Consider the following 23263-nt stretch of genomic DNA (forward strand, 5'->3'; position numbering starts at 1 on the left):
TTGGAAGAAATGACAAAGTCTCCCATGGTAGAAGTTGTCATCATTTATGTACTGTCCATAGTCCACAAAATACACGTGGTGTTCTACATGGCACTCTGAGACACGTGTCAACTCTCCACGTCAATCCCATAACAGGAGCACGGACACTCAATCCCCATCTATTGACAGATAGTTAATTATCTACAAAGCCACACGTTATTTACAAGATACAATTATCTTCTTCTAGCTTTTATCTATAAGCTACGATTTATCTCAGACATTATCTACAAGCTCTTAGCTATTATCTATAAGTCAGAAATCATCTGCAAAGACTATAACAAACCTTACATATAAGGATCCACAATTACGCTTCACTCCTATAAATATCAGGTTTCATCAAACCCTCAACACATTCGCTCACATCTCGAGCTTACCCATACTTGCTCTCATACGCTTATACTTGCTTATTTCTCCTCTTCATATACTTACTTGGGTGTTAGAATCATTTATTTTGCAGGTCCCCCTTCTCTCCTTTCAACAAAGGTCATCTCCAAAGCCGACGTGTGAAGTTTAGGAACCTACTTTAGTTACGTTCACCTTAACTTGTCCTAGCTCTAGATTTTGGTAAGTGCATGTAATGACAAAATTTACATATAACATTATTAGATTGACAAACTTTGGTAAACATCTCAAAATTAACATTCTTTCATAATATCAAAATGAAGTGACATCAGAACTTCTATTGAACATAAATATGATCAGAAGATAGAATATTAACAAAATATAATCAATTGATAGAAAAATTATAAGTTACCTATAATTAGAAATTGTATTAAAAGATGCAAACAAAATAAGGGTGTGTTTGGTTTGCATTTTCATTTTCTGTTTTCATTTTCTGAAAACTGTTTTCATTTTCAAAAGATTTGAATTTTGAAAACATGCTTGGTTTGACTTCTTGTTTTCTGTTTTCAGGAAATAAAAACACTGAAAATTTATCATTTATTGATTTCTTGTCTTTTTTGTATTTGTAGATTTGCTTAAAATTACATTTCTTGTCACCGCGTTTTTATTTTACCCAAAATGAAGTTCCTGTTTTCAACTGAAAAAACTGAAAACGAGATTTTATTATTTTCATTTTCTGTTTGTTTCCTGTTTTCATTTACACTGAAAATGTTTTCAAAAATCCAACCAAACACATTTTCATCACCATTTTATGTTTTAAGTGAAAATAAAAACAGAAAATAACCAAACCAAACCCCCTCTAAGAAATGCATAAAAAGAAACACTTGCATTGTTCCAACAGTAACATAATTACTACATCTGAAGAGACATGCTAAAAAAACAACAAAAAAAAATCAATTTTGATGACCAAGTACGAATGCAAACAAAGTAACACAATCAAAAGAAGACTATTATACATATACTGCATATATTTATAAACATGCTGTCAGAATTTTGCATATTTTAATTTTTTTCATAAGCTATAATTCAGACAGATTTCAAAAGTCGTCAAAGAATATTTCTCTAGAATATTAGGAATTGCTAGCACCAAAGCATAAAAGGGATGAGTCCTAACACACCCCTTGAAAATCAAGTTAACAAATACCATAGAATCAAAATACACTCTAGTTCTATTATTTAGGCTCTATATAATGCATTGTATCCACTATTTGAACGTTAAAAATAGCAAAAGTTAGAGTCAATTCCTTTGGAAGAAACTAAAGACACTTTAAAAGTTAATAAGGTGAATTAGTGTTACTAAAGAGTTTGTATCTTCTTATTAGATTGTGTGTTCCTACACTAACAAAGTCCAATATTTAATAAATAACAGTTTCTTAAACATGTTATTCGAGATTTGATTGTAAACCATGTAAATTACAAATATTTTGTTAGAAGTGGTGAAATATATATTTCGATAATCTCTACAACTCAAAAGAAATTATCGAGTATCTTCTTACTATTATTAATAGGAAGATATCCTTAATAAAAGAAAAAAAATGGTGTTGTTTCTATTCCTCAGTTTGACTATTTACCAGTTTTTAAACACGAGGCCAAGCCAAGGCAAGTCAAGCACAGTGTAGGTGTGAAAAGGAAAGTGAGGTAGCGTGTTACAAGGTTAACTTACCTTACGGTGGCTGGCAGTAGTAGAATCCTATAAATACAACAACGGGGTTTCGTTTCGTTATGTTGCGTTTTTGTGTTATGAAATAATGTTGTTACCTTCCTCTCTCTAACCTGCAATTTAACAACTCCTTCGTTTCTTCTTTCTTTTTTTTCTAAAACCTCAAAACCAAAAACACAACACAAGTTTCGTAACGTGTCTCTCCCTTCTTCCTCTCCTCTCTCCGGTTCCCTAATTCTGCCCTCACTGCACCCAATTCCAATTCCCCTCACCCCCAATTCGGGGAATTAGGGTTTCGCCCCATTCATTCATCGATGCACCACCACCATCGTCGCTAGGGTTTGCTTCGATGGCGGAATTGGAGGAGGAGCGGATGGGAGGGGATTTCAAGCCCTTCTCGGAGGGCTCTTCGTGCTCGCGTTCGATCAGCGAAACCGTGAACGGCTCGCACCAATTCACAATAAAGGGTTACTCTTTGGCCAAAGGGATGGGCGCGGGAAAGTACATCATGAGCGACACTTTCACCGTTGGTGGTTACGATTGGGCTATTTACTTCTACCCTGATGGGAAGAACCCTGAGGACAATTCCATGTACGTTTCGGTCTTTATTGCGCTCGCTAGCGACGGAACCGATGTTAGGGCTCTCTTCAAGTTGACGCTGGTGGACCAGAGTGAGAAGGGGAATGATAAAGTTCATAGCCATTTCGATCGCCCTCTAGAGAGTGGACCTTATACCTTGAAGTATAAAGGCAGCATGTGGTTGGTACCATCGATTCCCTCAATTCTGAATTTGGAATAATGGGTTGGCTGCGGGGAATAATGGTGATATAGAGAAATTTTGGGCTTTAGGGTTTTTTTGAATTGAGTGATGGCATATCAACTGGTGATCAGAGTTTAATAGCTTCATAATTTGTTAGTTATGTATGTGCATTATTATATTTAGTTAATTCATAGTTCTAAATTGTGGTTTCGGCCATTGTGGTCATTGCCGCCGCCCCCCGTGAAATATTTGCATTGAATTTAAAAACATTTTTTTCATTGGCAAATGTTAGTTGTTAATTGATAGTTTTTTATTGGCGGGGAATCGAACCCACAACCTTTCCCTCCCTCCCTTCTCCTTTTACCACCATTGTGGCCATTGCCGCGGCATGAAATTATTGTATATGTGTGCATTGAATGTAAAAGCAATTATTGGTATGTCTTTTATTTACAAGTTAGTACAACTTTTCATTCATTTTAAGATTTGGTATCCCTCAACATCCTATACGGCCACACCCATTCGACCATTGGCACCTTGAAGTGAGAGTAGAAGATTGAAATTTGAGTATTTGTCTTTTTAACAAAAAAATTGAGTAAAACGATGTTGAAGTTCCATTCTGGCTCCATTCTGCTTCCATTGTGGCTGCATAGTGGCATTTTATGTGATTGAAATTCCCACCGCAATTGCAGGCTGCTGCGATTGTGGGCAGCTCCGCAACAGCAATATTGTGGCCTCAATTGCGGTTGCTGACCTCAATTTAGAACCATGATTTTAATTGTAATTTCAATTTTCAATTATTGAATTTTTAATCAATGGTTATAAATGTACTTTATCATCTAAAGTGTGCTGCTCACTTCGAAGGGGTCAAATCCTAAGACAGGGCAACTTAGTCTCTTAATTTGTTTATGCGTGTTCCTGAATTTTTTGAGCTTGAATTGTGTGACTCATTTTTTGTTTGTTTCACTTTAATCCCTAAAAAGGAGTAAATTGTACGAGTAAGACTGATTTTCACATGAGCAAAATTCATGACTAGATTAATGGTGAATAGTAATTCCAGGGACTGAGTAGGTTATTTGCCCGTAAATGTAGTTTTACAATTTTGGTTGGTATGTTGCTTTTTTTGGGCTGGTGGGCAGAAGGTTTTTATCTCTTGTCTTGGTGGTTCTTGTTATTAACATTTTGATCACCTAATTAAGAATGGTCCTTACGTGTTGAAGTATAATGGCAGCTTGTGGTACCTTAAATTTTTTCATCATTCTCTGCTTATTGTTTTATTGTCATTAACGTGTTTGTAAATTTGGAATAATGGCTTATATGGGATTTAGGGGTTTGAATTGGGTGCTATATGTTTGATTGAGAATAAAGTTAGAAAGGAGCAATGCATTTAAAAATAGTGATTGTAATTTTATTTATCTATATTTGACTTAATTTTCTTGGGATGGTGGACAGAATGTGGTTGTCTCTGGTCTTGGGTGTTTCTTGCAATTAACTTTTCTTTGCTCATTTCAGGGGTTACAAACGCTTCTTCAGAAGATCACTACTGGAAAATTCACTGTATCTAAAAAATGATTGCCTTGTCATGCATTGCACTGTTGGGGTCGTTAAAACTCGTTTTGAGGGATCTAAACAGGGTGTTATCGTGCCACAGTCAGACATGGGCCGAGATTTTAAGGACTTGTTGGAATCTGAGGTTGGTTGTGACATAGTTTTCAAGGTCAAAAGTGAAAGCTTCAAAGCTCATAAGTTGATACTTGCAGCCCGATCTCCTGTGTTTAGAGCGCAGTTTTTTGGGCTTGTTGGGGATCCTACCTTAGAGGAAGTAGTGGTAGAGGATATTGAGCCCTTTATCTTCAAGGTAGCTTTCAACTTCAATTAACTCCCATGAACAGTGAAATAATTGAGCTCATTCTTTCATCATGATGAATACACCATGATAAATAGTCATTACTCCATTTGTGATATATGAACTGTGAAACTTTAAATTATTTCTGCATTCTTAGTTTCAGAGTCTGACCTATTTGTGTTTGCTTTTGTTTCTGAAGCAGTCAGTTGGAACTAGGTGTATCTTGCCAAAATAGTTTTTTGTGATGGAACAAAATAAGTTGTTTAATAAACAGTTTTCCTTGTTAAATTGCAACAAATTAGATTGGAGAATGTTGTATGTGAAAAAAATGGCTAAGCATAAGTATTTTGTTGGGTAATGACTAATGAGAGCTGTTTATGTCAATTATAATCTCATTCCATTCCAATACTTAGAGAATTGTGGTTGGTTTTTTAAGACATTTTTAGTTCCTGCAGCTGTAGTATTCATCATGTTATATGCTTGGTGACAATTTCCAACTGAAGTAATTATTCTTTCATATTATCTTGTTAATCAGATTGATTAAGTGAAAATCCTTTCATCTGTTTTTTCCAGGCAATGCTTCTCTTCATCTACTCTGACAAACTTCCTGGCATATATGAGGTTATGGACTCGATGCCCCTGTGCTCATACACTGTCATGGTGCAGCATCTCTTGGCTGCTGCTGATCTCTATAATCTTGATCGGCTCAAACTGCTTTGTGAATCAAAATTATGTGAAGAAATCAATACTGACAATGTGGCCACAACACTTGCGCTGGCAGAGCAACACCACTGTCCACAGCTTAAGGCAATCTGTTTAAAATTTATTGCAAATCCTGCAAACTTGGGAGGTGCGTATCGTTTTAGAATATGAATGTAAAATTTTTTGGTTGTTTCATTTCAACTTAAGATTCTTTTGGAAATAAGCATAATATGTATTACAGTCTTGATGTTTCCTGACACTTTCCTTATTAAGTATGTTTTCTTGTTTCTCTTAGTCTCTTTAAGTTGATAGGAGGGTAAGATGTTTGATATGCTATATGGCCAAATATCATTATGAGCGACGGTAATCTGTTAGAACTTTTGAGTGGGTTATGGTTTAGGTTGTGTTTCTAATTCATTATAATGCTAGGAGTTTGTTACTGTGTTTTGGTAGTATAATGTGAATTTTCTTCTTTCTTATTCATAATATATACAATGGCATTCAAAATAAATTGTAACTTTAAATTCTTTTGAGCCCCATTCCTTCCTTCTGTAAGCTTGGTTTTAAATTTCATTTTTATTTCTGTTCATTGTTTAGTAGGTTTCTTCCCACATGCTCCCTTGTTATTTCTGTTTAAGAGGGAAAATGGACAGATATTGATTTAAGGGAACAATAGAAGTAAACCTAAGTATAATGACTTTGTGAGAAGGATGTGGTTCTCTGTGTCTGTGCGCACCCACATGTGCATGCACATAAAATGCAACATTTATAGGTATCGTGCATGAATAATTTTATGCCTAGTTTTGTGAATAAACTAACACTCATTATTGATGCATTGAGCTTGCTTGAGCTAAAACTGTGTTTGGATTATATATATATGTTGTCATCCAGTGTGGCATAAAGCCATAAACTTGTAACTTGACATATAACAATCATCCAGAGATCTAGTTCTGCTTATGACATTGCCATAAGAAGCCATTTTCTGTGCTCTGTTAGTTACACGATATTAGCGGAGTATTTCTCATAACAAGATTACTACATTGCTCATTCAAATAACAAGTTTCTTCATCTCCTATTCAGTTAGTAGGGTGTATATATTCAAAGTTCAAGAGAAATTTCTTACGCTTTGGTGCTCCCTTGTACTCTGTAGTTTGAGGAAGTAATTTTTTTTATTTGTTGGTACCTATAATTTTTGCAGCTTCTGTCAATTTACTTTTTACACTTAATTTAAACTTGTACCCCCCCTTACATACAGAAGGATGATTTCTATACCATGTCACTTACTCAATTGATTGTAGTTTTGTTTATAATTTTAATTCACTTGACTTGTAATTTGTTTAACCACTGTTATTAGCTGTACTTTCTTTCACATGGTATACTATCAATGACTAATCAAATGCCCTTACATTTTTCTTCTTTATTATCTATTAATTATTTTATTAGTTAATTAATGTTAGGATAAAAGGAAATGGTGGTGGGTCAATTATCCAGATTTTAACAGTGAGTCACTGGCTTTATGTCTGTGGGTCTCGACTTGAAATAAATGTTTATAGTATTGTTTTCAGAAGCTCAATACTGTTCAGGTTTTTGTGACTTGTCGCTTAAATTTGGCTCACTTCATACTCTTGGGGAATTTATTTCCTTACTGTTAGTGCCTTTTGGAGTCCTTGAAATTTCAACCTTTGAGTTTTCAGTGATATATTATTACACCTTGTGCAGCTGTAATGCAGTCAGAAGCTTTTGTGCATTTGAAAGAGAGCTGCCCCTCAATGCTGTTGGAATTGCTGGAGACATTTGCATCAGTGGATGATAACTCAGGCCAGACATTAAGCAGAAAGAGAAGTGGCAGTAGCATATATGGTCAAGATTTAGCAGATGGGGCAGCTGCTGAATCAGTTAATCCGAATGGCAGGCGAGTAAGGAGGCGGACATAAGCATAGTTTACAATCTGAATATGCAACCGTTGAAAGTGTGATATAGATAACCCACTAGTCCTGTTAATATAAGTGATTCACCATTTTCATTTCCACCTGATCCCTGAGATTTTATGTCAAGTTTTCTGGCCTTCGCACCTTTTCTCAAGGGGCTACTTTGGACAGCATTTTCAATGGTAGTTTGACATTAGAACAGTTCTAATGTAGGGTATATCGTGTTTGATGACGTTAATAAAAAAGTAAATAGCCTGATATATTTGTTTTTTATAATGTCGTCTTGGAAGAAAACACTTTCTTAAGTGAACAAAATAGATGAATGATAGAACTTGGTTTATCCTCGAATGCCAGGATTTGCAATGAAGGTTCCAATTTCCAAACTTGAACCACTGGGTTTATGATTCAATCTGTTGGTATTCCCCGCCATATCTAAAACTTTCAAATCCATCTTGTCATTTTCTGATAAACAGCCTTGTCTATCTGCACTTTCAAAATCAAATTTATACTCGATTAAATCTAATAAACTTTTAAGTTTTTTTTTTTTAGTTTTCAATTTATTCAGTTTTTGTTTTTTGGATTATTTTTTAATTTTTTATTAAATTGAATTGGTTTATGATAACTTTTATTTTTTTTTCAAAATTTTTAAGAGTACCACTATTTTAATAATCTTCATACTTATTAAATAAACAAGTGTCAGTAAGATATTAACTTTATTTTTTTATAATATTTTCTTCATAAAATATTTAAAAAATTATAACAAATATTGCATCACTCATTCTTCGCTAAGATGCTTTGTGATTGTCAGTTTGTCACACGACACTAAAAGTCTAAAAACCCTTCGTGAAATTGAAGTTAAATAATGGCTCTTTATTCGTTGGCTACTTTCCCACATGAACCTTTAATCTTAGGTCCCAAACCCAATTAGAAGCCACTTTGTAATGCTGAATGAAATGGACCTTTGAAAACTCAATATACACCAGAAAATCAATGATTAAGATAACTTGGTATAGTAGGAACACCAATTAAAAGCTATCAAGAATCTTTATTTCTTTTACAAATGATATTATGGAGTCATTTTTTTTTATATTCATATAGTCTTTTTTTGATTCATTATTATGGAGTCAATTAAATTAAAATACAGTGTTTGGAATACATTTATTAGGTTGGATCTTTACATTTTAAAATTAAATTTAATTGATGATGATGTAAATGATTATCTAATCATATATATATGAATTTTAAGATAACTTTGTTAAAATTAACAAATTTATCATTGATTTAGAATTGAATGACAATCTAATTTTTTTTAGGAGATGTAAAATTATTTTACACCACCCGTCTATTCTATTGCCTTTTTTTTTTCTTTCTTCTTGAAAATGTTGTATTTTTTCTTAATAATAATAAGTCAAACCTCATCAAAATTTGTAAATATTTATTAAGAATGAGATAAATATAGATTTTTCACATTATAAAATTGTATAAAAATCTAACATAAGAAAATACAAATTGAAAAGATGTAACAGTTATGTTACTCTCACTACAAAATTCTTATTGCATGTTTTGATTGTAATAGGGTGTGGAAACTAAATTCCAAATGCAAATAAATAGTAACATGTTTGAAAATATCATGGCTAAATTACATGCATATAAATAGACACACAATTTTAGAATTCAAACCACAAATTTGAAAATATCACGGCTAAATTACATGCATATCAACATTCCAAATCTTGATAAATAGTTCCTGAACAATGCTTTCGTTAAAAACAATTGTTCTAATTTGTATATTATATTTAGGTCGAGTTCTTCTTTATTTTACTCACTTGAGAGTCTGCACAAAAATAAATTACTCAGTTGAGAGTTCCCTCTCAAATTCGACTGCCACGATTTTCCTCGTAACGATAAAGACTTGGACAATCAAAATAATTGATACTAACTATCAACCTATGATAAGATAACACCAACATCAAACACCTCTAATGATTGTCATTATTTGTCCATACAAAAATCCAACGGTTCTATTTCTATATAGCTTTTTGTCTGTACAACTTGATGGACGATTAAGAAGCACTAGCCCATCACCACCTTACCCTGGGCCCAGCCACAGTCAATTATTACATTGCATTTCTCAACCTAAGAACCCTGTCCGTATGGTTATTGGTGATGGCTTCGTAGCCACACGATCGTGGGCCCATCATAAAAGAGGGCCCAATTCACAAACAGTTTTATTGGGCATGGTATTTTCTCATCGAGGTGGCTTGTTAACGCCCATGTGTTGAAATTAGTGTGAGGGGAGGTCTTATCAGTGCCACAAATAATTTAGCGCGAAGGAGCAGTGTGTGATGATTTGGGGCAACGTGTCTTCATGCGTTTTAACTGGGCCGGGCCTAAAGGGATCCAATTAAAAACCCTGTGGCTATGTGGTGGGTGATACTAGGTGCACTCAACATTTTAAATGAATGGGCAAAAATATCTCACTCAAGTTAATCCGTATGAGTCATACGGATCAAGTTGATCCGTATGTTTAAATTATATTTATAAATTAAGTTCACCCGTACAAATCATACGAATCAACCACGAACTTGCATACCTTCGTTGTAGGGTAATTTTGAAATTAATAAAAAAATGCTTGGTGCACAAATAATAGAGCTGGTCCCCCTAGCATCACCCCTATGAGGTTCTGTGTATTTTGCTTTTAACAATTTCCAATTCCACTGAACGTGTTTCTTCTCGTCCTTCTACTTTATTAGACTTTGGAAGTGAGTAATAAACGTTTGTTGAAGTTGATGTTAATGTAATGCTCAGGTGGGTCTAGATTTTTCGTTGCACGCAGAGGCCGAATAGGCCAAAAGTTTTGAAAATGGTGATCACTTAATTTTGTATTATTTTATTATTGTTATGTTGATTCGAATGAAATTAGAGTCAGATTTATTAATAAGCTCTCAAGTTGTAGCAAGGTAAGTATTATCCCATGTAAAAGAGAAAATATTTATTTCATAAAAAAAGCTCATGTAATTCTTAAATATTTTTAAAAGTTTAATAAAATACATCCAATATTTTTATGCCATATTCACATCAGTACGTTGACAATTGATACCATGTGGCATTGGAAAATCTTTACCAAAACCTTCGAAACATGATGCTTTTCTTTATGGTATTGTTAACTCTCACAGTAGAAGCCCGAAAGTGAAAATCACAGTCAGACCCACCACTCACCAGCATTTTAATTATATGCACATTAAAGTTGTAAGTGGTCGTAGTGCCTTGGTGGAGCACCAAAAAAAAAAAAAAATAGAGGGGGGAAAGTGAGAAAACTAAACATATGCTGAAAATAGCTCAATGCGTTTACAAGGGGAAAACGCCAAGAACAAAAAGAAATTTGGCTTGATTTAGAGAGTACGTATGTCTGTTGTTTTTCTTAGGAAAATATTTTGTGTAAAATGAAAGTGAGGCAAATTTTATTTATTTTTTCTTTAATCATAAACCAATACTATATATATATATATATATTATCAATAATCATAAAGGATATTAAATATTAAATATAATACTATTAGCTATTGACAAATATACGTAGAAAAGCAAGAAAATATAAAGAAGTGGTTGAACAAAATTCGGATACGTAAACTCCAATTTTCAAAATCAAATTTGTCGGACGAGTGGTATTCACCTACGTAAGCTACACACCAATCAAATCAGCACACTTGTTTTCTCCGTTTGGTCAAGCAACATCGATTAGATTAGCACAAACACACAGCATTCATGTACTATTCTAGTATAATTAGATCAAGATTTATATTAAATTAATTTTAATTGTTCATAATCCAACATCACATGATTTCTTGGCCATAAAAAGATTATAACTAATAATTTAGAGGGATCATAGAGTCATCATAGTTGTTGCTGCCTCCCAAAAGAAACCTAATAACTTCAGTCATTTTTATTTTTTAATCATAGACTAATTCCGTTTGGAGGTAAATAATTCTTGTTAATTTAATTTTTTTTACATGGAATAAAAATCAAACACATATACTTTTATTAATTAAATCTTATACCAAAGAGAGTTTTCAGAATAATAGAAAGGAGGAATCCATAGGCTGAAATCGGAAAATATAAGAGCATCGAAATGACACCATCACATCACTCTCTTCTGGGGCCCATTAATGACGTGTCAGAAGGGGAGGACGAAACGTGGCGATACGCAATCATTGGAGGGTACAGGAGGGAGCAACACGTGGCGCGCGGAGAGAGCGAACACGGTAGCTGGGACTCGGGGGCGTTAGGAGAGAGGCTGAGAGACCTTCCAGAAAGTTCCGCCCAAAATAATGGCCAGAAATCGACGCAAGACATAGCGGCCAGAAAGGAGCCACGTGGCAGAAAAACCACGTGAGCGTCCGACGTGGCACCCTCGCTACGCCGAAAATGATACGCCCCTCCTTTTTTTATTTTTTATAGCAGTGAAAAAGATTGGGGCACTTTCCGCATTTTTTAATACCTGAAAATAAGGGAAGAACTAAGAAGAGATTTTATTATTATTATTATTATTATTATTATTATTACATTGGGTTTTGGTGGGAATCGCTCGCCATGAATGGCGAGGGGAGTGAAGCAATGCAAGTGGAGATGGAGATTGAGAAGGAGAGGTTGGTGTACATGTGGGGTTACCTTCCCGGAGCTCTGCCGCAGAGGACGCCACTGTTGACGCCGGTTCTCGTTAGGGTTCCGCCCTCTGGTTACTCTTGGAAGGATGTTTGCGGTGGTGGTTGTGGATTCGCCATGGCTATCTCTGGTACCTAATTTTTTTTTATTTGAGGGAATAAATTTCTTCTTATTCCTTTTTAATTTGTGTTGTTTTGCTTCTTTATATGTTGATGAGAAGCTTGATATGAGAACTTGGGAGTAAGAATCTAACCTCACTGGACTCAGTTCAGTAGCTGGAGCTGCATACTGATGTTGTTCTCGGCATAGTTCTTTGTGTGTGTGTGTGTGTGTATGGTTTTGTTTGGACAAAGTCCTTTTCCTTTTTTGATGAAGCTGTGTGTGTCTCTCTGTGGGACTAAACAATTTCCCGTTTATTTTGAAGTTAGGGATTGGTTCTGCTAAAGTTGATTTTGAACGGAATCAGCAATAATGCATTGAATCGAATCCCCTCATAAATTTCTAATAAGTGTGTTTGGGTGAGAGTACTATAACTGTATAAGGATTGATAACCTCTTGGGAAGTTCTGGTGCTGTACTTCTTTTTAAAAATGAATATTTTTGTTTTGCTCCATAAGATGTGTCCAATTCAATTTAAACCGTAGGTTTTACTTTGGAACCTGTGCTACAGTGGGAAAAATTGATTCTAGTGTTTTACCTAATAGCCTCGTAGTTTTTTATTTGATTAAATTATTCCGTTTGAGCTTTTGTTGTTAAATGCTCAGCTCCACCACAGGCTATTCTTATGCTTTTTATCTGTTAAGTTGGTCAAATATAAGAAGAGGTAGCTAGGAGTTTGTCAGGCTTTCATTATGACTATTTTGAAGTGGTTTACTTTTTTTTTATTGGCAGATGTCAATTGTTAGTATTTTGTTAGAATGTTAGTGAGAGAGATTTGAACCCATGAACTCTCCCTCTCCCCTACTTGGCTACTCCTTTCAACCACCAAGTCAACTTTATAACTCTTGGAAGTGGTTTTATTTATTTTCATCAATCTTTTACACACTCACTTCGTTGGAACTTCTTATTGTATGCTCTTCTAATATGCTGGTATTTATGTTTATTGTTTAATGTCTTCAGTATGAGTGTAATTTTTTATATTAAATGATATTGTATTAGTAATTAAGGTCAGCCTTGTTCTCTTTATTTTAGTTTCTTCTGAAGGGAGTTATCCCAGTGCACATCTCTCTGTTCTTCCCTTTTCTTCTAACGTAAAGGAATCGTCATTACTTATATTTTCTTCCTTGATCAGAGCCTGGAAAGCTCATAACATGGGGTTCAACAGATGATTTAGGCCAAAGCTATGTTACATCTGGCAAACACGGGGTAATGCATATTGCATAACCATTTAGAGGGGTACTGCTTTCTCTCTCATTTCTTTTTCACTCAACTAACATTTTATAATTTATTTGTAAAGGAAATTCCAGAGCCTTTCCCTCTTCCAACTGAAGTGACTATTGTAAAAGCTGCAGCTGGATGGGCACATTGTGTTTCTGTGACAGGTAAGGTTCATTTACTTATCTTGCTTGAAAAGGAAGGGACATAGTGTGATTGAAAGGGGAAGGGATAAAATAATAAAATCAAATTGAATTGGCAGTATTGTTCTGCTGGATAAATTATCCAATACTTGCAAAATTTCGCAAATAATTAATCCAAAATGGATTCAAGAGATTGTATGTCCATCATGTTTTCTTACTTCTGCCATCCTACATACCTGTTTTGTTGTTCCTATGCAGATTGTGGAGAAGTTTACACATGGGGATGGAGGGAATGTGTACCCTCTGGGAAGGTGTTTGGTGAATCATTAACTGGGGCAAGCCCCGAAAAGGATGTACCAGGAAGGCAAAGTTCATTCTTGACGGAGCAAGGTATGTTTGACCTCTTTATAATGACCATTTGTCTACAGCTACCTCTCCCTCTCAGGAGGTGATCTAAGGTAGCCAAAGTGTACTAAAAGGAGTGAGAGAGGAACTGTTGTGATATTGGATAGTGTGTTTGAAAACCTAAAAGGAAAAAAAAAGGAGTTTTTAGTTTTTTACCCTTCATGATGGATGATAAAAAAAAGATACTTAGCCTTTATCTATCTAACTGATGTGGAGTGGTTTTGCAACAGTGAGCCCTCGTTCTCAAGGCTCAAAATCTACTGGAGGAACTGCCTCTGGTACCAGTGGAGAAGAAAGTTCAAAGAGAAGAAGAGTATCTTCAGCAAAGCAAACAGCCGAAACCTCATCATCTAGTGATGATACTCAGACAGCATTGCCATGTCTTGTCACACTCAATCCAGGTGTAAGGATAGCAAGTGTAGCTGCTGGTGGTCGCCATACCTTAGCATTGTCAGGTATTGACTTTATTATGGACTATTTGTCAACCTAGGTCTAAAATTTTATCTATGTTATTTTTGTATATAATATGATAATCTTTTGGTTGAAGCATAACTTTTTGTGCTATGGAAGATCAGTTATGCATTCGAAGACATGTCATTGATTGTAATTTTCTGGAAGTTTCAGATATAGGACATGTGTGGGGTTGGGGCTATGGTGGTGAAGGGCAGCTTGGTTTGGGTTCTAGAATACGAATGGTGTCCTCTCCTCATCTAGTTCCTTGTATTAATTCCTCTTCTTATGGTAAAGATATATCAGCATCATTGGCTCGAGGAAGCATGAGTTCAGATGGGCAAAATTTCAGAGTTCCTGGAAGTTATATAAAGGGAATTGCCTGCGGAGGTCGACACAGTGCAGTAATCACAGGTAAATGTGTATCAGTCTATTGTATTCTGTATCTCAAGTTAATATATTTCTGGACAGTCTGCATTAGTTTCTTTGGGGAACCAAAAGTGAGAATATCCACGTTCATTTGTAATGCAATTTACCTAACTGGTATTGGTGTTTATAAAGAGGGAAAATGGTTCTACATTATATGTTACAATTAGATCAGGAATTGCATGATTTGATGATGAAAGGGAGAAACTATATCCTAATAAATATGAGAAACATCAATGAGTGCTGTGTCTTTTTAGATGCTAGATTAAGAGTCAGGTAGTTAAAAAATTTACACTATAGAAATTTGGAAACAACTTCCATAATTGCTTATTATTTCCTAAAATTCTGCTCATCTAGTTGTGGTGAATTTTACAATTCATATATACTGTTATCCCAATATCTTCCTGTTGAATTGACAGATGCTGGAGCTGTGCTTACGTTTGGTTGGGGACTTTATGGACAGGTAATTTAAGGTGAAATTGGGATATCTTTGGATCCTTTTCTCTACTCAAATTGCATATCCTATTTGGCAATGTAAACTTTGTCCCGTTACCACCTGCTTATTCCCTTTTATTTTGCGGCTACCTAACTACATATGCTGTTAACAACGCTACACATGTAGAGCTTTTCCTTCCCAGAAAATTTCATCAGTATTAATTGTAAATAAATTCCTCTGATGTGTTCTTATCTGTGCTAGCTTGCTTGGGCCCTCATATTAGAAAGCATATTCTGGCTGAATCAGTCTCGAGAGAGACCATTAAGTTCAGCTGCTGGGGGCCTAAAAAAGATACAAAGATAAAATGAAATTTTTTTTAGATGGGCTACACGTGTTTTCTTGATATGAGATGTATCATCCACTGCAGTTAGACCTTCCCTTTGATAGTTCCTTTTGGGTGTCTGCTTTATCACTTAATTTTTTCAGATTATCCACATGTTTATTTTTGCTAGCTGATACTTCCCTGGTACTGTGAATTAGTAAAATGCAGCTGATCAAAGACTCTGTGAGCTGATCAGCGTAAGATTGCTTGCAACTTCATCGCATAAGAATTAACTAAATTATACTTAAGCCTTAAGAGTTTGGTCAGTTGAAATATATTCATCTTCTATATCATCAACTGTTAACCATTCTTTAGGATCAACATGTAGGTAAAGTAGAATATGATGAGCAAAAGCAATGTAGATGTTGAAGATGAAGTTCACTCTAACAAGGGATAATCTGTTCTGTTACTTTACAATATTTATCTTTCTATTCACTCTCTTTGTTGCTGCATGCTAATGCTTGTTAATTTTTATACTAAATTAATGTCATCTTGTTTTGGAAAAGTGTGGGCAAGGAAGTACAGATGATGAATTAAGCCCGAATTGCGTATCTTCCTTATTGGGTATTCGAATAGAGGGAGTTGCTGCAGGACTGTGGCATACTGTGTGTACATCTGCTGATGGTGATGTATATGCATTTGGTGGAAACCAGTTTGGGCAGCTGGGAACTGGTGGTGATCAAGCTGAGGTATGCCCTTTCCATCCCTTAGATTTGCTTCTCTTGTCATTAAAACTTAAATGAAACAAAATGATGTGATTATATTATTTATAGTGCACTATGACTACCAATATCATTATTGCTGTCACCTAAAGCTCCATAATGCATGTTATGTTCTTAGTTTGTTGAATTGAAGCATTCTGTGTCCCGTGATATTAATTTTTATCTTGAATTTTGAAACAGACTATACCAAGGCTCTTGGATTGTCCGAGCTTGGAAAATGTGAACGTAAAAAGGATATCTTGTGGGGCTCGTCACACTGCTCTAATAACAGGTATACTATAACACACAGAAATGGTTATGGCATTTCCATAACCATGTAGGCAAAGCTATCCTTCCAAGACTAAAAGTCACTTTCATGCATATCTAAATAATGCTAGACTTGAATGCCTGCTTGATTTCTCTACTTCATCTCTTTTCTATAACAGAATCTAGAAGGTGCTGTTGTTCAAATAGACAGTGAGCACTTAACATTAACCTTTTTCTTTCAAAATTTATTCTTTAGCATCTTTGACCAAAGTTTTGAGACTGCTACTTGTCCTTTAGTTGCATTATCTTATGTCAGTACAACTGATAGAAATGATAGAAAATAAAAGAACAGGTAGTTTTATTTTTTCTCTTTAAAAATGATGGGTGATGATGCTACTGTGAAATGGTGTTAATAGGTGAAATATTCTTTAATCTTGTGAATTCCAGTGACATAGGTGGTAACATTGAAACAGGATAATCTTTGGGGAGGATTGACTGCAAATTGTTAAATGTAGTCTATGTTATTTACCAAGCCCACCAAATGAAAATATTTCTACCATAATGTAACTGAATAAAATGGCAAAGCAGGACTTCAAATTCAGACTGTGCATTACTGTTTTATTCTTTCACAAGTCACAAAGATCTTTTTGGCATTCGTCTTGGATACTTACGAGGCTAGTTACTCATTGTGTTGAGCACATTGATGCTGTATTTTTTATTATATGGAAATTTGCATGTCTATTATTAATAGATTCTTATTAGCTCTCCTTTTTTTTCCCTCTTCAAGATAATGGAAAAGTCTTCTGCTGGGGATGGAACAAGTATGGACAGGTGCTTATATTGCACTACCATTTTCATGTGTCTCCTTTTAATTTCACATTTAAAGTTTAAACGATCAATATTGCTGAATTTTCAATCTGACCATATGCATATTTTAAGTGATACTCATTTTGTGAATTGTTGGCGTTCTTAGTACTGATCATACTATTCTAAATTTCAATTTCTGAATGTGGCAGCTTGGCCTTGGGGACGTGATAGACCGTAACATTCCTTCTGAAGTTACCATCGAAGGTTGTGTAGCTAAAAACGTTGCATGTGGCTGGTGGCATACTCTTCTTCTGGCCGAGCCACCCACTTGATGTCATGTGGCCTTTCTCGAGAGGCTCATGACCCAATTTTGTTAGTTAGCTGTTTTGTTTGGTAAAAATCATATGAAAGCCCATATGCATATGTATATGTACATACAGTAGTGGTATACATATGACATATGTATATATGCTTGTATTCTTTCATGCTGCAAATCATCATGTCATGACTGGCTCTAGCATTTAAACAACACATCCAATAGAGATTTCTGGTTTGCATGGGAAGGAAAATATTGGGTCCTTTTCATCTATGTAACATTATTCTTCATAGTGTATATTTTCTTTTAATTGTATAAACTAACCAGTGTAATAGATACCCTAGAAGTTATTAGGTACTGTCCCTGGCATGTTGTTGTAGGGGGTATTATGGGGTGGTTCTTTAGCTTTAGTTTATAGTAGATATCCATGCAAGTTGGCCTTTGAGGTCCATTTTAAATATGTATGGTAGTGATAATTTTATTTTCAAATGCAAGCTCCAGTTTTTCTCAATTCTAATATTCTGTTTTCGACCGACAATAAAAGCTTCGCATAATATTATGATTTCTGGGAAATCGGAATGTTCATGTATGACGCAAACTTTGAAAATGAATTACCCACAGATTTGAAACAGTTGCTTTTTCCAGATTATATATAAATGTGACGTGATAGAGATATATTTCTTCTGGAATCCCTTGCGTTGTCAATGAATTCAAAGTCAAATAACAGAAGCTGCTTTCCGCGGTTTTTAGGCATGGCCATAGCTGTCATCCAAGTTATATATATTCTCTCGTGACAGCGTAGGGAGGGTGGACTAGCATATTAAGCAAGATCTTATCACGTGAATATGAAGAAACAAACATCTTTTTCTTGACCACTCTAATGATTAAGGCTCAAAACTTGGGGGTTGGACTATTCGTTTAATTGTGTTAACATAGTAGACCGCATTGATTTGGTATAAATTTAAAGCTAACTTGTCACAAATCATGCCTAGGTTTAACAACATTTTTCTATGTATACAAGTTTTTTTATAAGATCAATTTTTAAAATTTATTTATAATTTTATGATTTATTTTTTAAATATTTTCAGACTTTATCTTTACGTGAAAACAAGGATTTCTCTATTCTTACTTCTGACTCTACTATTCAAATGAATTTTTTATTTGCCATTTCTCTATTAATTTTTAATTATAAGAACGGTGCTTTATTTTGCATTTTATTTTTTGTTTTAAAAAACGTATAAAAACTAAATTTGGTCGCAGCTAAAAATTTTATGAAAGCATTTTTCTTGGAGATTGACATTTAAAAAGTTTTCATGACCGTTATTTTGGGATAATTGATTCATTCATGACTTCGTTAATCTATGTATATGGTGAGTTTTTTAATTTTCATTTTATTTTTTAAAACATAATATCATAAGCTATTAAAAAATTATTCAAGGACACCTTTCATGTCATCTATTTGACATCTATCTAACGAGAGAAAAATAGAAAAATATAAACGTAACATGTGATAGAGAAAAAAAGATAAAAAAAATGATTAAATGTTACTTCTGATCATTTATCTTATTTATTTTATTCAGTTTAATATCTTATTTTAAAAAATTAGTTTGATCTTTTATCTTATTTAAAATATTAAAAATGATCATTGTTATTAGAGAAGTGTGATATTCATCAATCGAGAAAATTGAACTAGATGATGTAGCACGAGACAATATTATTTAAGTTCAGATTTATCCTTTAAATTTTAAAAAAAATTAAAATAGTCCTTCTTTAATACATGATGCTCAAAGACCAATTTTGAGCTTCAAAACTTTTTTTGTCTTGTAAAACCAATCTTTAAATCATTTTTCCAAATTTAATTTTTAACCAGCTAATATCATTGGACGAAGTTAAGTAGACAGTTTATCATATATGTTACTTGATCCACCTAACTCTGCAAAGATCCAAGAATATGAACGAGATCACCCCTACAAGTATCCATTGATTTACAAATAAAAAGAAAGTAAAAAATAAGCTAGACTTCCACCATAAAGCAGAAACTTGCAAGTGTTATTTTAAGGTACTAAAGTCTTGACGAAGCAAATCACTATCATTAATATGTTTGTCTTTTGAAAAAAAAGTTTAGATGAATTGAATTGCATGAGTTTATTAGGATTCGAGCAAACTTTAATGTTCAAAAAATACTTACATATATATTTTTATATTATTTATTAACAAGGTCTTCATGTTAAGAGTGAGAATTAAACTTACATTCTTTTAATATATGAGTTTATTTTTTATCAATGGGACCAATCTTTATGGGTAATACTATCATTAATATAATATCACATTCTAGTATATTCTTTCACCAAAATCATTGGAGTATAAGAAGTGGCTAACCTTTCCTCTGTTTACAGTGAAAGAAAACTAAAATCAGGTAAAATGAACAGTATAACGAGACAAGACTCACACTTTTACACTAATTTTAATTCAAAATTTTAATTTCATTTCATTCTATCAAACGTTCTTTAATGATAACTCCAAAGAAATATTTCTCAACTAAGAATGGGTTCCGTGCAAATGTATTGTTTTTAAGTAAAAAGAGAGAGATAGAAAAATAATAGGTGTAGAACTTTCCAATATTTTTTTAAGTAATTACTATTTTTTTTAAAAAAAATTGATTGTATGATAATTGTTGTTCTTATAATTTATATTTAAAAATAATTTTATATACTAATTTTAGTTTTAGAATTTAAGAATAAAATGAATTGGTTTATTTTAATGCACCAAAATCAGTTAAAGAAATGGAACACTATATTCAAATACACTTAATAAATCAATTTAATTTAAAAATTATTTTAAATAATTTAGTTTTTTAAAATCTTATTTGATTTGATTTTTTGAATTTCTTTTCACAACCCTAATTAATGACTAGTTGTTGGAAGGGTGTTCAACATTATTTATTATTATTATTTGGATTCTAACGTTCATTATTATATTGGTTAGTCAACCAATGTTCTAGATGCTTGGCGGGCCGTTCTTATCAGAATATTTTTCACATTATTATAGTATCATATAGTATAGGCTTATCACTTCTTTTTCTTTATTATTATTATTATTTTAAATCTTTCTAAGGATATTTACCAAGTACAAAGTACTTTCCTTTTCTCTCCTTACATTTCTTTGTCAAATACTCAAATCTTTTTTCTTAACGTAAAAATTTACCAAGAAGCACTCTACATATTTTTTTCTCCTCTCAATGGATGGTGGAAGATCAGTGTTAGTATATTAACTCTTTGAATAATTTTAAAGAATAATGATATTTTATTATGTTATTCTCCATTAATTTTTTAATATTCATTTCGTTTTGTTGCATAAACTATTTAAGGTTATAACAAATTAAACTTTTTTTTTTTACATTTTCATTATTTGTATTTTTAATATATCATTTATTTTTATTATTAATTATTTTCAAATTTTATATATCAGAATTTTCTCTCTCTACTTTTTAATGTGGGTATACTTTTGAAAATAATAATTAATGTTATTTTGAAATTTTAAAATAAGATACATAAAATCAGTTTTTCCCAAAAGTGATAGATAAAAAGAAACTGAAATAACAGTTTATAAAGAAAATATTAAACGCGGTTATTTAATATTTTATTTATTTACTGTATCTTTTTTAGTAATCCCTTATTTACTAGATTAAAAGCCATTAAAGTTCTTTTATATTTTTAAAACAATAAAAAATTCATTTAATTATTTATTAATTATAGGAAATATTAGGAAAACTAATATTAGAAGATTACTATTACATGAAAATATATTTTTATTCTATTATTAATCTTGTCACAACATACATGAATATGTTAACATTTCTAAATAGTTTTTTTTAGGTATTTTTTTGCATCTTCTCGAGCAACTGTTTGAAGTATTTTATTTTCTTCTGATTATAGCTATTACTTTACGTTGACTTTTCTTATTCATAAAGTCAAAGTCAACATCAAGCTAATAAAGAATGAGCTTAAAAAAAATCAACAGAATCAATTTTAGGTAGGCAGATCTTCATTGCAACTAATTATGAAGCATTTTCATTTTGAAAAACGGGTGGTGTGTTCAAGGGAAACAAGACATTTGTATATGAAAATTATTTCAGAAAAAGTAGTGGTTTAATATATCGATCCCATATTAATCCCTAAAATGTTACTAGTAAAAATAACTAAATGTATCTAATTCTGCGGCAATGCCACTATACTTCATTCTTACGTCAATTGTATGTATTGGATAAAGATTTGAAAGGGATTTTAAAATATATATATATATATATATTTATTGGTATTCAATAAAAAAATTTAAATGATATAAATTAGTCTTGTAATATTTAATTAAGATTTAAAAAAAAAATTAGTGAGAGCAACAAAATTTTATAATATTCAATTAGGATTTTTTATAATTTAAAAATATACACATTTTGGTGAATTTTTTTTAAGAAGAATTTCAATGAATTTCATAGTACTTTTCAATATAAAATATTTATCAAACAATCTTGTTCAAATACTTGAGATTTTATTGGACTTTTTTCTTTTTTTGTCTATTGGTTATCAGACTTTTTTTTTCCATCAAACATACTTTCCTATCTCTTTAATATCCTTCAAGATGAGCATGTCATATGTGTTTCTCCAATTCTTTTGAAATAAAAAAATGTCAAATAATCATTCCCTTTGCATTTTTCTGTTTATTTTCCAAATTAATGTTTGTCTTATGTGTTAAGACTAATCATTTTTCCTCACATGGTTCATCATTCACTTGACTTAATGTTTTCGTGATTGTCACCCTTAATTTTATCATTCACATAACTGAATAATTATCCTACAAATCTTTCATATTCTCCACTTCCTTCCATCCCATTTAAACATGTCATTGAATTTTATCATGAAATAATTATAGTAATTAAAAAAATAGAAAAATAACATAATTTTAAATTGTTTGTTCAAATCTAAAAGTAAAAATGAGAACATGTTATTGTAAGAAGGATTAATATAGGAAGAAATAAAACTATAATCAATTTAACTATTAAAAGATTAAAAAAATTATATTGATTTTACTTTTTTTTTTATCTAAATTTCATCATTTCTTATTATTTTTTTATTAATTTTTATAATTTTGAATATATTTTCAAAAATTATCACAATCATTTCAAATCTTTTAAATTTTTATGATATAAATTCACAAAAATTCAAATTATCATAAAAAAAATTTAAAATAAATATAATAAATCATAATATTCCTACATAATCTTTAAAATTCACTAAAACTTTTTTATATTAAAATAATCTTTTAAAATCATAATATAATACATCCATAACCTCAATAGTTTGCTTATTGCAACACGATGTTAGTGTCTCATGTTCGAGACATGGACAGGTTCAGAATCAAAACCAAACCAAAGTATTATATTATACATAATCTAGAAAAGATAATTTTTTTCCCCCGTAAAGAGCTGAATTGTCAAATGAAGCAATTTGACGTTCGAAAATGACTGTTTGATTCAGTTTTAATATGTTGTATATTTTAATTAGTGA

The 23263-nt window shown here is 32.5% G+C and overlaps 2 protein-coding genes across 5 annotated transcripts; both read left to right on the forward strand.

Annotated features, from left to right (window-relative positions):
* The first annotated feature begins 2122 nt into the window (after window positions 1–2122).
* On the forward strand, window positions 2123–7697 carry LOC114382186 (BTB/POZ and MATH domain-containing protein 3-like). 2 transcript variants are annotated; one of them, XM_028341442.1, is made up of 4 exons: window positions 2123–2860; window positions 4371–4716; window positions 5278–5554; window positions 7101–7697. In XM_028341442.1, exons 1-4 carry the CDS (start codon window positions 2451–2453, stop codon window positions 7214–7216), a joined length of 1149 nt encoding a protein of 382 aa, XP_028197243.1. In that variant the 5' UTR covers window positions 2123–2450; the 3' UTR covers window positions 7217–7697. The 2 variants fall into 2 exon arrangements, with proteins under 2 accessions (XP_028197243.1, XP_028197242.1); XM_028341441.1 differs by having other exon boundaries at window positions 2135–2860; window positions 7126–7697.
* A 4145-nt stretch (window positions 7698–11842) lies between these two features.
* Window positions 11843–18219, forward strand: LOC114380902 (ultraviolet-B receptor UVR8-like). 3 transcript variants are annotated; one of them, XM_028340017.1, is made up of 11 exons: window positions 11843–12126; window positions 13287–13360; window positions 13452–13536; window positions 13771–13902; window positions 14148–14372; window positions 14542–14781; window positions 15213–15256; window positions 16118–16300; window positions 16514–16604; window positions 17367–17400; window positions 17596–18219. In XM_028340017.1, the coding sequence occupies exons 1-11, from the start codon at window positions 11925–11927 to the stop codon at window positions 17612–17614; spliced, it is 1329 nt and encodes a 442-aa protein (XP_028195818.1). In that variant the 5' UTR covers window positions 11843–11924; the 3' UTR covers window positions 17615–18219. The 3 variants fall into 3 exon arrangements, with proteins under 3 accessions (XP_028195818.1, XP_028195819.1, XP_028195817.1); XM_028340018.1 differs by lacking the exon at window positions 17596–18219 and adding an exon at window positions 16759–16789 and having other exon boundaries at window positions 17367–17410; XM_028340016.1 differs by having other exon boundaries at window positions 11845–12126; window positions 17367–17410.
* The last annotated feature ends 5044 nt before the right edge of the window (window positions 18220–23263 follow it).

The sequence above is a fragment of the Glycine soja genome, chromosome 13 (genome assembly GCF_004193775.1).
Source record: "Glycine soja cultivar W05 chromosome 13, ASM419377v2, whole genome shotgun sequence".
Lineage (NCBI taxonomy): Eukaryota > Viridiplantae > Streptophyta > Magnoliopsida > Fabales > Fabaceae > Glycine > Glycine soja.

What these genes read in the sequence shown, in the direction of transcription:
- LOC114382186 (XM_028341441.1), top strand. Translation starts at nt 2,451, where the DNA reads ATGGCGGAATTGGAGGAGGAGCGGATGGGAGGGGATTTCAAGCCCTTC. An exon ending in AAGTATAAAGGCAGCATGTG is followed by an intron (nt 2,861 to 4,370) that starts GTTGGTACCATC and finishes TGCTCATTTCAG; the next exon opens with GGGTTACAAACGCTTCTTCA. An exon ending in TTGAGCCCTTTATCTTCAAG is followed by an intron (nt 4,717 to 5,277) that starts GTAGCTTTCAAC and finishes TGTTTTTTCCAG; the next exon opens with GCAATGCTTCTCTTCATCTA.
- LOC114380902 (XM_028340016.1), top strand. Translation starts at nt 11,925, where the DNA reads ATGAATGGCGAGGGGAGTGAAGCAATGCAAGTGGAGATGGAGATTGAG. An exon ending in ATTCGCCATGGCTATCTCTG is followed by an intron (nt 12,127 to 13,286) that starts GTACCTAATTTT and finishes TTCCTTGATCAG; the next exon opens with AGCCTGGAAAGCTCATAACA. An exon ending in ACATTGTGTTTCTGTGACAG is followed by an intron (nt 13,537 to 13,770) that starts GTAAGGTTCATT and finishes GTTCCTATGCAG; the next exon opens with ATTGTGGAGAAGTTTACACA.